This window comes from Polypterus senegalus, chromosome 8, assembly GCF_016835505.1.
Source record: "Polypterus senegalus isolate Bchr_013 chromosome 8, ASM1683550v1, whole genome shotgun sequence".
In the NCBI taxonomy this organism is placed as follows: domain Eukaryota; kingdom Metazoa; phylum Chordata; class Cladistia; order Polypteriformes; family Polypteridae; genus Polypterus; species Polypterus senegalus.
Genome location: NC_053161.1, coordinates 158281855 through 158298062, shown reverse-complemented (window position 1 = coordinate 158298062; position 16208 = coordinate 158281855). Strand labels below are relative to the sequence as shown.

The following is a 16208-nucleotide window of genomic DNA, read 5'->3' as shown; positions in this document are numbered from 1 at the left end:
AGAGAAACAGAATAGAGAATTGTTAGTAACAGTTTATAAATATTGTATTACTTTTATTTTTGTACAAATGATTAACAAACAGAGATGTAGTATGCATAGCTAATCAGTAGCTAAAGTCAGGGTATGCTAAACACTGACACTGAATAAGCATCTCAAATAAGTTGTTACATTATTTTAATTATATATGTAGCGCATAGATCTGTGATCCAGTATCTGTCAAATAATTAAGAGTACAGTACATATACTTTTATCACTGTAACACAGATACTCTGTGTGTATGTATGTATTTTATATGTTAAACCGTTTAAACATATAAATAAGTTATAAACAGGAAATGGGTACTGTCTTAAAGTTGACATCGAGACTGGACAATCCACAAGTAATATAATTGATACTTAAGTGTGTACCATTTGATGTGGTACTGAATTTGCCTTATGCCTTAAAATAATCACTCTTATTTTATAAGCATTAAATAGAGTTTGTCAGCTGCTGTTTTATTTCACATAATGTCCTCAAGCTACTTAATAGCCACTCATTCTAAACGGTGTGAAGCACTATAATGACCAGCAACTCTTCAATCTAAGGTGGTCATTGGGCAATCTGAATTGTATTTTATACTAAGTAAAATCAAGTTATGTATAATTAGTACATTCTTGTTTATCATGGTGTTGGAGAAGTTGTTGACATATTGCATGTTTGGTTGACATGTTAGTATGAATTTCATTTTACTGTGTAACAACAACATTTATTTATATAGCACATTTTCATACAAATGATGTAGTTCAAAGTGCTTTACATGATGAAGAAAGAGAAAAAAAGACAAAATAAATAAGAAAATAAAATTAGGGAACACTTATTAACATAGTATAAAAGTAAGGTCTAATGGCCAGGGAGGACAGGAAAAAAAAAAAAATCCAGACAGCTGGAGAAAAAAAAAAAAAATCTGCAGGGGTTCTGAGGCCACGAGACCGCCCAGCCCCCACTAGGCACTCTATCTAACACAAATGACCTCAGTCAGTCCTCATGGTTTTCAGGCTTCACATGGAAGAACTTGATGATGATGATCATGTGGACCTCTGGTCTTCAGTCCATCAATGTAGAGACGGCAGCACAGTGCTTGATCAGGTGGTGGTGGCACAGATCATCACCACAGGAAACTGTAAAAAGAACTGTAAAGAAAGCAGGGGTTAGTACAGATTTCGGAGCCACCATGACTGATAATGATGATTAAATGCATTTACAGAATATCAGAATTAAACTAAAATGAAGCTATGAGAAAGCCATTTTGAAATAATGAGTTTTTAGCAGTTTTTTTTTTTTTATAAAGTGCTCCACACTATTAGCCTGGTGAATTTCTATTGGCAAGCTATTCCAGATTTTGGGTGCATAACAGCAGAAGGCTGTCTCGCCACTTCTTTTAAGTTTAGCTCTTAGAATATAGTGAAAAGTCGAGCAAAATTACACCTTGTATTGCCTAACTAAATAAGCAAGCTTTCGAGGCAACTTGGGGCCCCTTCAGGCAAGATGTAATACAGAACCTGGAGTTCCCTGTGTTTATATATACACACTGGGACAAGAAGCAATATTGGTAAATCTTTTAAGTGAGAAATCTTAAATGTAAAAACTTAATAGACTCATTTAACAAGAGAGAACAATGCATGGTCAAGATCTTTAGATAAGGTAACTGTCCAACAATGTCTTTTTAAGTTTCTAATGAGTTTTTCAATACAATGTGTAATAAGCAGACACTCATTTGAAGATCTAAGGTTATGATTTGGAGCGTAAGGTGAAAGACATTCTGAAATATAGGATGGATAGAGATTATTTAAGGCTTTATAAACCATTAGCAGTATTTTAAAGTCAATTCTAAATGACACAGGTAACCAATCTCAGCATCTTGTAATGTTATAAGAGGTCTAACTTTTGCTACATTTCTTAAGTGAAAAAATGCTGTCCCAGTATCTGATTAATATGTGATTTAAAATTCAGGTCAGAGTCAATAGTTACCCCTAGATTCTTTACCTCTGTCTTGACTTTTAATCCTAATGCATCAAGTTCATTTCTGATAACCTCATTATCTTATTTAGTTTAAGAAAATGACTACTCATCCTTTTAGAAACACAAGTAAGACATTTTGTCAGTGAATCAAGAGACTTGTGGTCATCAGGCACTATTGATAAATACCACTGTGTGTCATCAGCATAGCTGTGGTAGCTCACGTTATGCCCCGAGATAATCTGGCCTAATGGAAGCATGTAAATCGAAAAGAGCAGCAGACCCAGGATAGAGCCTTGTGGAATACCATATAGAATGTCATGGGTCTTTGAAGTATAATTACCACAACTAACAAAGAATTTTCTACCTACCAGGTAGGACTCAAACCAATTTAAACACTGTCAGAGAAGCCCCCCATTGACTAGGGCAATTTCTAAGAATATTGTGATCAGTGGTATCAAATGCGGCACTCCGATCTAAGAGAATGAGAACAGATATACAGCCTCTGTCTGCATTTACCTGCAAGACATTTACTGCTACTAAACACACTTCTAACCATAATGATGTGTTATTTGTCTGTTAAGGAAATGAGTATAGATAAGAACAGTAAAATGCATAACCTTTTTGTATTTCTAGATCACATTTATTGGTATGTGGTTGGGATGAAACACCAGGCATTAAATAACACGGCAGTGTAAAGCTTTCACTTTCTTGTTGAATATAAATTATATATAGGTGTTTTAGTATTGTTTCTGACATGTACTGTATAAAATGACAGGTTCACTTATAGTATGAGTGATACACAAAATACATAATAGTTTTTTGCTACTAGTGTTATTTGATTCTTTGCTACAAGTGTTAGTCAGAGATTCCTTTTTTAAGACATATTGCTGTTGTCAAGTAACACTGATGCTCATTCAGACTTTGCAAATTGCTTGTTTAATCAGTTCAGCTTTTAGTCCTCAAAGTCTTGTGACGTTGTGAGCTGAACATATGAAGATTTTTTTCTTTTTGTTTTTTTTTTATTTCTGTCTGTCACTTTATGTAAAGTGTCACTTTGTTCCTTAAAACCTGCCTTGTCTTGGCAGATTTGTGATATTGTACTAAATGTTGCCATTTATTTCTGTGTGTCATAGTTAAACTGCATAAACAAGCGAGTCTTTTATTTTATGTAAGCCATTATACTGGTATATGTGGCATGTGATGTCATTGGCATTCCAAACACTGTGTGCAGCTGCTGATGTATATTAAGTTAAATTAAACACCCTAATACACTGTGCAATTTCCGCTTATCTATGTGTGGAAAATGTGAATTAAACACCACACGAGACACCTGAAAGTTGGACTAGGGCTTCTTTCAGATCTGTTTTGTGTTTGTTCTAATTATAGATGCATTGTTTTAACTTTTTAACTTTTATGTCCCTGCACCTTCCCACGGCATTAAGTTAGTTTCCTGTAGTTGGAGAGGTGCTGGCTAGTATCTTATTCTCTAGAAATCAGTTGTGCAATTCATCATTACCTAAAGTTGTTTGAAGTATTTATACCCAGCACAAGCAGCAAAACCATGGTCCTTATATAGTTTAACAGTTCTACGGAGACAGTCCACCCCCTTGGCTTTTGTGGGTTAAGATGATTACCATATCTTCACTATGCACGCCTAACACATTTTGAATAGGAGATTAAAGGAACACACATGTAATACTCAAGATACTATATTAAAAATTTAACACTGAGAAGAAAGGAAGAAAAAGTGTGTACATCTGGTAAAGTTGGCCGTAGTAATGGATCTAAAATATTTCAATACTGTATGCAAATGAAATAAACAAGGATGTTGTGACCTCGAACAGTATATCCAGAATATTTATTTCTACTCAGGGCTGTTTTAGCTGAAATTTGGTCAGACACACTAACTACTAATTGCAAACTTTCACCATGTGATAAAATAAAGTGGATACTTGAACACTTGCCCCTATGAGGATATGTTCTAGGTGAGGGACCAGACTAAGTGTGGTTCATATGGACCTCTATTGAAAATTCAAATCATAACTCAGTAACCTTACCCAGAGAAAGGAAGCATGTGTCCAGACAAGGAGGGTAGCTCCTCAGCGAGCACCTGGTGGTCGGACCTTTACCCATGCGACCTGGCAACTGCCACCCGAAGGAGCAACATGAGTCTGTCCTCCTGTGGAGCCTTAAGGGTCTGATGCATTGCGCCTTGTGTAGCAATTGAAGGCTGGCCAATCCCCAGCTACCGACACTGACTATAGAGACTTGAAATGTGACCTGTCTAGCAGCGACGGAGCCCAGGCTAGTACAGAAGGCAGTGAGGTTCCATCTAGATATAGCCAGGTTCACCTTAAAGCACAGCAAACTCCTGTCTCCCTCCAAGAAAGTTAAATTTTCTTACCCTACTGTCTGTGCATAGACAAAAGCCCTTCCCCCTGACTCGAAGTCACAGGGAGGTAACCCCCTTGTCCATCGGGGTAAAGTTCAATGTACTAAGCCTGTGGGGGCAGTATATATGTAAGCCCACACACACCAGATGTCTCTAATACTGGGAAACTCTAAAGTGGAATAAAAGTCGGCTTTCTTGGCGGGAGACCTTGGTAGTAGTGCTAGATAGTGCTCCAACTTTTAACTCTACCCTTTTACTGGGGTACTTCAACACATTTAGGTAACAACAATGAAACCTGAAAGGTTGTGATTGGGAGGAATGACTTACCCAATCTGAACCAGAGCTGTTCTTTGTTATTCACCTTGTTTGCTTATCACCAGAGCACCCAAGGTCATAGGTCAATGATTGATTTCATAGTTGTACCATCAAATATATGTCCATATGTCTTGGACACTGAGGTGAAGAGAGGAGCCAAGTTATCAATTAATCACTACTTGGTTATGAGCTGGATCAGTTGGCAGGGGAAGTTTCTGGGTAGACCAGGCTGACCTAAACATATTGTGAGGATGTACTGAGAACATCTGGCAAATACCCCCATCCAGGAGATCTTCATCTCATACCTCTCGTGAATTCATCTTTATTACCAACGGAGGTCGGGAATATTGATCTCAAATGGGTCATGTTCCATACAGTGCTGCAGATGTTAGGTCATTGGTGCCTGTCCTGTCAGTAATTCCAAAACCCAGTGGTGAATGCCAGTCGTAAATGAAGCTGTCTGACTGAAGAAAGAGTCCTTTTAAGCTTTGTTAGCCTATGGAACTCCAGAGGCAGCTTACAGGTACTGGCAGTTAAAGCCTATTGTGCCTTGCATTTGAGGTTTAAAGCAGGAGTGTAGTGCTGCTAACCTCACCTGGGGCTATAGCTGGGCAGTAGAAGGAGCACTTAAAGGACCTCCTAAATCTCCCCTACATGCTTTCCAGTGAAGGAGAATCGGGGGACTTGCAGGAAAAATCATCCATCACTGAAGATGAAGCCGCAGAGGTAGTTAACTAAAACTCTTTAGTGGCAGGGCTGTGTGGGTGGATGATACTCTGCCTGAGTTAAAGGTTCTGAATATTGTTGTCCTGTCTTGGCTGACACGCCTCTCCAACACTTTGTGGAGGTCAGGATCAGAGCCTCTGAATTAGAAAACTGGAGTTGTGGTCCATGTCTTTGTGAAAAGGAAACAAGGAGTGTGTTCCAACTTGCACTTCACCTACCTGGGAAGGTCTTTGCCACAGTTCTGGAAAGCTGGATTTTCTCCCAGGTATAACCATGGACCAGCTTTTAGACATCACAAGGATTCTGGAGTGTTCGTAGGAATATGACCAACCAGTCTACAAGTGTTTTACAGACTTGAAGAAGGCATATTCTTGTATCCCTCAGGGTTTCTTGTGAAGGGTTCTTTGGGACTATAGGATACCAGACCAGCTGCTGCAAGTTATTCAGTACCTATACAACCAGAAAAAAGCTTGTTTTGCATTTCTACAATACAATACAACATTTATTTATATAGCACATTTTCATACACAAAATGTAGCTCAAAGTACTTTAGATAATGAAAAATAAAAAAAATAAAAGACATATTGGGAAATTAAAATAAGTCAACATTAAATAATTGTAAGGTCCGATGGCCAGGGAGGGTAGAAAAAACAAACTCCAGACGGCTGGAGAAAAAAATTTAAATCTGCAGGGATTCCAGACCATGAGACCGCCCAGCCCCCTCTGGGCATTCTACCTAACATAAATGAAACAGTCCTCTTTGTATTTAGCGTTCTCATGGAAGGACTTGATGATGATGGTCATGCAGACTTCTGGTTTTTAGTCCATCAATGTTGGAGCATCATGATGCTTTGAGTAGATGGTGGTGGCGCAGCCCGCCACCACAGAGAAACCGGGAAAAGAAACGGAAGAGAGAGTAGGGGTTAGTACGGATTTTAGAGCCACCATGAGTAGTTAATAAAATGAATTGAACATACAGAATATCAGGATTAAATTAAAGTGAAGTTATGAGAAGGCCATGTTAAAGTAATGTGTTTTCAGCAGTGTTTTAAAGTGCTCCACTGTATTGTCCTGGCAAATTCCTATTGGCAGGATATTCCAGATTTTAGGTGCATAACAGCAGAAGGCTGCCTCACCTGTTCTTTTAAGTTTTGCTCTTGGAATTCTAAGCAGAAACTCATTTGAGGATCTAATTATAATACTCTTAGATGTTAATGTTGATTTATTTTTTATAATTATGTCTTTCATTTTTCTATTCTTTAATATGTAAAGCACTTTGAGCTACTGTTTGTATGAAAATGTGCTATATAAATAAATGTTGTTGTTGTTCTAAGGTTACGATTTGGAATATAAGGTGTCAGACACTCCAATATATAAGATGGAGCGAGATTATTTAAGGCTTTATAAACCATAAGCAGAATTTTAAAGTCAATTCTGAAAGACACAGGTAACCAGTGTAGTGAGTAAGCTTTATCAGGCTGTGACATGCACTGGGGTGGTTTGTAGCAGGGTGTGAAGCGGCCAGGATGAGGATCAGCATCTCCAAGTCGGAGGTCCGAGGTCTGCTGTAAAAGGGTAGAGTACCTTCTCTGGGTTGGGGATGAGGTGCTGCCTCTAGCGAGCCAGTTTAAGTATCTTGGGATCTTGTTCAGGAGTGTGGGAAGATGGAAATGGAAGATCAATAGTCAGATCAGTGATGAACGGAAAGGCAAAGCTCTCGATTTACTGGCCGATCTATGTTCCTACCCTTACCTGTGTTCACGTGCTGTGGGTAGTGATCAAAAATGCTACATCTAAATCATAGATACAAGTGGCAGAAAGGAGTTTCTTTCACAGGGTGGCTGGACCCAGACTTGCAGATGGGGTGAAAAATGCACACATTCAAGAGCTCAAAGTTGAGCCATTGCTCCTCCACATCAAATGGTGAAGGATAAGGTGGTTCCTTCCTCTGGCTACTTGGGTGCATCTCTGGGGACATTTCAGGTATTTCCTGCTGGAAAGAGAAATCAGGGCAGACCCTGGATTTGCTGGAGAGATTATATCTCTCGGCTGGCCTGGGAATGTCAGAGTATCCAACAAGTGCCAACTTGGAAACACCAGTTAACCTAGCCCTACACACATCTTTGGGGACAAGTGAGAAAACTGGAGTACACAGAGGAAGTCCAACATAGACCAAGAGAAGCCTAACTGTGGGATGCAAAACCCACAAGGTAGCAGCAATAAGCAGTGTGCCACCATGTCAGCCATTATAATTGCAGTACTGCCAACATATTTCTTCTATTGTACTTTCAGATTAAAAAAAAAAACAAAAAAAGTCAAGCTAAAAAAATACCTAAGTGACCAATTGACCTTCCTTGTAATCAACTGTTTGAAGGTAAACCGAAAACCCACTATAAGTTGCCTTTTATTAAGAATTGAATTGAATTGGGTGTGGGTTTTTTACATAACTAGATATTTTACTAAAAGTAAGCAATTTTTTTTTTCCTTTTGCTTTTCTTTAGAACATATATGAGTAGTTTGGTCATTAGGAGCTTCTCTGATTTGACATCCCCCCTCTCTCTCAGTAGTTACTACTTTCACTTACTGGGTTTCATACCAATCTGCTGGGCATGTCATAAGACAAACTACGTGTTTCAACATTGCTTGATACCAAGCATCGGAGGTAGTGTGAGTCTCTTAAATTAACCAGGGATGCTTATTTTTCTGTTTAACAGTTGGAATGGTAACGAAACCAGCAAGTGAACAGTCCCAAGATTTTTCCATCCACAATGAAGATTTTCCAGCGTTGCCTGGCTCCAATTACAAGGATCCCACGTCGAGCAATGATGATAGTAAATCAGTGAGTATGTTTATAAATGTATTCAGGTTTCCACTTCTAGTTTTCACAGTAGCAATTTTGTTTTTGATAAATCATTTGCCATCACTTGATCAATATTTATTTAATATGGCATTGTATTCAGAGTATACCAGGGTAATGAATTTTACAAAGCAACACGGTAACAATATGCAGTGAAAGGAAGTTTAAATGTAAAAAAAATATTCTAATCATAGAGAAGTAAATACTGTTGCAAGGTTATTATAGTTAACTTAATAATAAAATCAAAACTCAAACTATTAACAAAAAACATTTTCAAAAACTAAAATAAAATCTATACTAATAAAAGGCAAAGCCCTCACTGACTGACTCATCACTAATTCTCCAACTTCCAATGTAGGTAGAAGGCTCAAATTTGACAGGCTTATTCCTTACAGCTTACATAACAAAAGTTAAGCAGGTTTCATTTCGAAATTCTACACATAATGGTCGACAAAGGCCGCCATGTTGAACTTTCTTATTTGTGGCCCCATCTTCACGAAATTTGGTAGGCAGCTTCCCTGTGCTAACCGAAACCAATGTACTTACTTATTACGGTGGTATGATGCCACTGTCTGCCGCCATATTGAACTTTTCAACGGTCTTTGTTACTTATGGGCCCATCTTCAAGAAATTTGGTACATGGGTTCCCAACGCTAACTGAATCCTACTTGCATACATATATACGTCCATAGACTGCAGCATCGATCAAACAACTGTCACTTACCGAGTGGTTTCCATGTCCAGAGATGGCACCTGCCTTTTCCATTCTCTTTGTTACATATTGCACGGCCATATCAGGCTCACTCTTGATATCCGGAGGAACATTGTGTCTTATGTATTGAATAACTGGTACAGGTTCAAGGTGTGGACTGATGACAGTACAGGAGATAATTATACTACATAGGAGCACTATAAGAGTGAAATGCTTAAACCCTTTACCTATGGTTCTGCATGTGAGTTGATGGCTGCCGCTGAATTGTTCGGTTGTCGCTTTCAAGTGTACCAAAATGGCCAAATATTTTACACCTTTCGACAACCGCCAATGCCTCTTAAACATCTTAGTTTCACAGGTGACGATTTCAGTAGTGGACACTTTTATGTTTATGAATGTTTAAACTCTCAAAAGCTGGATGCAAAGTTATCGATGAAACCGGTTGTATGCTTACAACGCTTGACAGATGCCGAATGTCACTTCAACACAAGTCCTGCAAATACTGTCATAATTGAAACAAACAATGAAACTCAAACCGATTATGACATCAGCAATCCAAGCTGTGAGATTTCTGACAAGATTACTTTTCACATGGCCAACTGTACGTTGCATGCTCAAGAGTAAGCTCACTGCACAGCTTGGTCATATTACAACCGGAGGGCCGAACTGACAATGTGGTATACAAGAGATAATAAGAGATTCTTAACAAATAATTATTGATATGTTTTTTTCCTCAGTTTAAGAAGGTTTAATTTTCTTTTTAATAAAAATTTTAAGGCAGTACTTTGCCGCTGCGAAACCCAGGTATTTTGCTAGTAATTAATATAACCGAAATGAAAAACCTAAACAAAGTAGCTGAAAAGGATAACAGAAATAAAGTAATAATTTACTAAAAATATTTTTAGTTTCATAACAAACCAGACTTAACACAAGGGCTAACCTGAGCTTCAGGGGTCCCAAAAATATTCATAACATATTCATATTTGGTTTTTGAAATAAATATTCCTGCCATTACTCTTTAACCCTTGTAACTTTTCACTCTAAAAGAGAAAGTCATCAACCACGAGCCACCCAGTTATATTCATCTAGTGATTGACAACTGGTGAAGCAGGGCGGGTGTTCACACATCATTTATGGTGATGGAGCAAGCTGAATACAGGCGTGTGAAGCGTGTGACAAACAAAATGATTTACTGTGTGAGAATAGTAACAGTCCTTCAAGAGCTGATAGTGACAGCATGATAATTCTGGTTTAAGTGTTAGTGAAGCATACCAAGGTGATGATTTTGCTTTGAATGTGCTCGGCAACCTTCAAAGCTGTCGTTCACTTTATCTCTGGGGCTCAAGAGAGAAGTATTAGAAACAATCTTACAGAATTTCATAAATGTTCATAAATGACAGCATGTTAGCTGTAATTCTGATTAAGCCCAAGATACAGTATGTACACAGTAATTAATACAGCAGCACACACTAAAGTAAATTTCAGCCTGCATGAGTCTGATGTCCGTTATAATGAGCTGCTGCATTTCACACGCACTTCGCACAATATAAATTCTCTTTGAAAATAGAATGGCACTAATCGAGAGACTGACTAGGTCAACATACAAGATCAACATATTGTTGCTGACCAATCACTTTTGCTTTAAAAAGGTTGTTTCCAATAAAACGATACATACCTTGCAAAATTGCTGAGTTGGCAATATGTCTACTGAACTACATGTAGGTAGGTGAAAAGAGTATGCCAAGTGGTAAAAAACTAAACCTAATAATGTGTTATTGTTTTTATTCTGTGTTTAATTTACATTTTTATTTTTTAACTCGCAGCTCAAAATACCTAATATTGTGAACACAATCCAGTGGCAGAATTATGTAATATCTGCCTCTCTCTTTCCAATCTTTGTCTCTCTTGCAAAATAGTAGAAATATCACACTCTTTCTGTTCTTAATATCATGTCCATGTATACATATATATATATATATATATATATATATATATATATATATATATATATATATATATATATATATATATAACACACTGCTCAAAAAAATTAAAGGAACACTTTGAAAACACATCAGATCTCAATGGGAAAAAGAAATCCTCCTGGATATCTATACTGATATAGACTGGGTAATCTGTTAGGAACGAAAGGATGCCACATCGTTTGATGGAGATGAAAATGATCAACCTACAGAGCCCTGAATTCAAAGACGCCCCAAAAATCAGAGTGAAAAATTATGTGGCAGGCTAGTCCATTTTGCCAAAATTTAATTGCAGCAACTCAAAATTATGCAGCACTTTGTATGGCCCCTGTGTTCTTGTATACATGCCTGACCACATCGGTGCATACTTCTAATGAGATGACAGATGATGTTGTGGGGGATCTCCTCCCAGATCTGGACCAGGGCATCACTGAGCTCCTGGACAGTCTGAGGTTCAACCTGGTGGCATTGGATGGACCAAAACATAATGTCCCAGAGGTGTTCTATTGGATTTAGGTCAGGAAAGTGTAGTGGCCAGTCAATGGTATCAATTCCTTCATCCTCCAGGAACTGCCTGCATACTCTCACCACATGAGGCCAGGAATTGTCGTGCACCAGGAGCCACTATACCAGCATAGGGTCTGACAATGGGTCCAAGGATTTCATCCAGATACCTAATGGCAGCCAAGGTGCCTTTGTCAAGCCTGTAGCGGTCTCTGTGACCCTCCATGGATATGCCTCCCCAGACAATCATTAACCCACCACTAAACTGCTCATGCTGAATGATGTTACAGGCAGCATAATGTTCTCCATGGCTTCTCCAGACCCTTTCACTTCTGTCACGTGCTCAGGGTGAACCTGCTCTCATCTGTAAAAAGCACAGGGCATCAGTGGTGCATCTGCCAATTCTGGTATTCTATGGCAAATGCCAATCGAGCTGCATGCTGCTGGGCAGTGAGCTCAGGGCCCATTAGAGGACATGGGGCCCTTGGGTCACCCTCATGAAGTCTTTCTGGTTGTTTGGTCAGAGACATTTACACCAGTGGCCTGCTGGAGGTCATTTTGTAGGGCTCTGGCAGTGCTCATCCTGTTCCTCCTTGCCCAAAGGAGCAGATACTGGTCCTGCTGATGGGTTATGGACCTTCTATGGCCCTCTCCAGCTCTCCTAGAGTAACTGCTTGTCTCTTAGAATCTCCTCCATGCCCTTGAGACTGTACAGGGAGACACAGCAAACCTTCTGGCAATGACACGTATTGATGTGCCATCCTGGAGAAGTTGGACTACCTGTGTAACCTCTGTAGGGTCCAGGTATCGCCTCATGCTACCAGTAGTGACACTGACTGTTGCCAAATGCAAAACCAGTGAAGAAACCGTCAGAAAAGATGAGGAGGGAAAAATGTCAGTGGCCTCCACCTGTTAAACCATTCCTGTTTTGGGGGTCATCTCATTGTTGCCCCTGTAGTGCATCTGTTGTTAATTTCATTAACACCACAGCAGCTGAAACTGATTAACAAACCCCCTCTGCTACTTAACTGACCAGATTAATATCCCATAAGTTTCATTGACTTTATGCTATACTCTGATTAAAAATGTTCCTTTAATTCTGTTGATATATATATATATATATATATATATATATATATATATATATATATATATACTAGCTTACCAAGATGGAGAAGTGTGTTAAAGAAGCAATGAAAAGAAAAGGAAACATTTTGAAAATAGCGTAACATGATTGTCAATGTAATTGTTTTGTCACTGTTGTGAGTGATGAGTGTTGTTGTCATATATATATATATATATATATATATATATATATATATATATATATATATATATATATATACATATATATATATACATATATATACATATATATACATATATACATATATATATACATATATATATATATACATACACACACATACATACACACATACATACATACATACACACACATATACATACACACATATATACATACACACACACATATATAAACATATATATACATATACATACATATCTACATATATACACACACAGCTATTTCATTATCAGTGCAATACGCTGCTTGTTAAAACGGATAACTCCGCTCTTACGTGCAAGTCTGCGTGGATATTATGAACTATCGTATTTGTTCAAGTTCTATTTAAATTTTAAATAGAAGGAATTTTTATTTAGTCGACAGAAATATCTTTGGTAGGAATGGTAAAACAGACAGGAATATTATTAGTGAATAAATCAACTCAAACCTTAAACAACTTATAATATTTTGCTCTCCATAAAAATATATCCTGTCTAAATTATACAAGTTAGAAATAAAGTAAGCGTTAAAAGAACAAACATTCAAATTTCTTTACTCTTATGTAATTTTATATAAAAATAAACTTAGATTTTAAATATCCCAAAAGATTTTGCTCTCCATAAAAATATATCCTGTCAAAATTATACAAATTCAAATATGAACATGCTGCATAACAAAACCTAGAAATATAAATAAAATGTGTTCCTTTCAGCAATAACAAATCAAATCATTCAGTTGTCTTTGCTCATATGTCATTTTAGAGCTGGACGCCTGGCATCTTTTTGGCCACAGGTTCGTTGTTTGGTGTGAGGTTCTGTGTTGTGGAGATTCTCAGGATGGATTGCAGGTGCTCATCAGTGAGGCGACTCCTGTGTGCTGTTTTGTTAGTCTTTATCACTGAGAAGAGCTTCTCACACAGATATGTGCTACCAAACATGCACAAGGTTCGAGCCGCATGTAGACGGACTTTTTGTTCTTCAAAGTCACCAAAGCGCCGTGCAAACTCAGTGCGCTCAGTTTATCAGCAAAGTGCGATTTGGGAACACCGTAGTGACGACTTGGTTTAACATTACTTGGCAACAGGGAAAGTGGGGCAAGGTGCACTGGTGCATTTGTGTCTCCCATAAAAGCAGCTTCACTTGAAATCACTTTGTGATTGTGCACGGGTTAAAACGTCCGCTGAAGTGTCAGATTCTTATTTAATTATGCTGCTTTCTGTATCTTCTGCATTGCATTCAGGTTAACCCTGATGTTTTGTCTCATAGTGCCGTCTTAGATTAAATTCTGTAATTACAGCCACATTAGCTCCACAAATGAGACACACGGGTTCAGTAAACATATACTCAGCCTCCCATCGGTTTTAAAGGCTCTATTTTCAGAATCAACTTTTCTCTTCAGCATCGTGTGAGCTAGCTTCGCAATAACTTGATTAACTTCGGTAAGTGTTGGCAAGGCAGCTGAAGCGCTGCATTATGGGATCTGTAGTTTATTGTGTTACCAGCGCTTCATATACCGGGCTTTAATAACAATAATACAGTATATAAAATGATCTCGGGCGGATATAATTACGCCGGGCGGATGTGGCCCGCGCCCTTGAGTTTGACACATATGGACTAAATAGAACTTGAAAAGATATATTTTTCAAATGTGATCGCGCAATTCAGATAGAGTTGACGCAAGACTACAGCCTGCATGCCTCAATAAGTCATCCTCCCTCGCTCTTACTTTTTACCGTTCATCTAATGAATACACTGAGTATGGCTTTACCAAAACAATCATTGATGGCGAATAAAGTATCCATTATTCGAGTATGTAGATCGGGTTATATATATATATACATATATATATATACCCGCGTATCGCAGCGGAGAAGTAGTGTGTTAAAAAGCTAGAAAAGAAAAGGGAACATTTTAAAAATAACGTAACATGACTGTCAATATACAGTATTTGTTTTGTGAGTGTTACTGAGTGTTGCTGTCATCAAGGATTTGATTATCATTATTTCTTTCAATCAGGTTCGTATTTGTAGGATGTGTTGTGTTCAAGTTACATTCCGTGTTTGTCAATCGTTGTAAAGATGACAGGTTTCATTCATCGATTCGTTTCTTACTGCATCAATAAACAGCTCGTCTTCTTCTTTATCTGAGACCTGACACACTGCATGCACGGGTTTTTTTTACACTGTCTTCCTTTAGCGGGACATTGACTTTTTCCAACGTGTGCTTTGTTTTGGATTTATGAATATGCTTGTATGTATCAGCGCTTCATATTTTTGCTGCCTTTTCAATTGTGTAATTGGTTTTGTTCAGCTCTTTGGAACTGTTGCTTTTATCTGTGCACTGCGTCAGTTCCGTGAGCCGCTCGGTGTACATGCATCGAAGGTTCCCAGCTGTGCTGGTGCCATCTCGTGCTATGTCCATGGCTGTATTTAATGTTACCTTAGTCCTGGCACTTAAAACTTTCTCTCGCAGTTTCGCTGAGTTTGTCAAACACCACCCTGACCATCTCATCTTCCTCTGCATAAGCACAGTCCTTAACCCGTGAATATTTAGTGGGAGTTTGCTATTGGATTGCCGCGGACGGACGGCCTTATATGGGCAGGCACTAAATTACAAACGCCAGCGCAGCCTGTCTATGAACTTAATTTAAAGTGTAGGTTTACATCGTGCTTTGTTTCAAGTAGCAGAACTCATGAATATGGTTGTATATGTCACTCGCCGCTTCTTATTGTTTAGCTGCCTTCTCAATTATATAATGCATGTTTTCTTCAGTGCTTTTTAGGTCTTCCTGGTTTTCTATGTACTGCGTGATTACGTGGGAGGCGTGATGATGTCACACGAAACTCCGCCCCCACGGCGTTGAAGCTCATCTCCATTACAGTAAATGGAGAAAAACTGCTTCCAGTTATGACCATTACGCGTAGAATTTCGATATAAAACCTGCCCAACTTTTGTAAGGAAGCTGTAAGGAATGAACCTGCCAAATTTCAGCCTTCCACCCACACGGGAAGTTGGAGAATTAGTGATGAGTCAGTGAGTGAGTGAGTGAGTGAGGGCTTTGCCTTTTATTATATATATATATATATATATATATATATATATATATATATATATATATATATATACACACACACACACACAGTAATCCCTCCTCGATCGCAGCGTTGCGTTCCAGAACCCCCCGCGATAGATGAAAATCCGCGAAGTAGAAACCATATGATTGTATGGTTAGTTTTATATATTTTAAGCCCTTATAAACTCTCCCACGCATTCTAGTAGTAAAAATCTGAATCTGAAATCAAATGTATGCTTTTATTCTAAAATAGTAAGACTAAGAGCAGTTTACTTCTCAAAACAGAGTGGTGCAGCATCGAACTCGCGACCTTTTGATTCCCAGGAGGGAACTGATCCTGT

At 38.3% G+C, this 16208-nt stretch overlaps 1 protein-coding gene across 3 annotated transcripts in view; it reads left to right on the top strand.

Moving 5' to 3' along the window:
- Positions 1-16208, top strand: part of cnot2 (CCR4-NOT transcription complex, subunit 2) — a 124982-nt gene that overhangs the window by 78075 nt on the left and 30699 nt on the right. For all 3 annotated transcript variants that reach the window (XM_039759942.1, XM_039759944.1, XM_039759943.1), the window contains exon 8: positions 8146-8270. In XM_039759942.1, coding sequence (XP_039615876.1) covers positions 8146-8270 — 125 coding nt within the window. The remainder of the gene's footprint in view (positions 1-8145; positions 8271-16208) is intronic.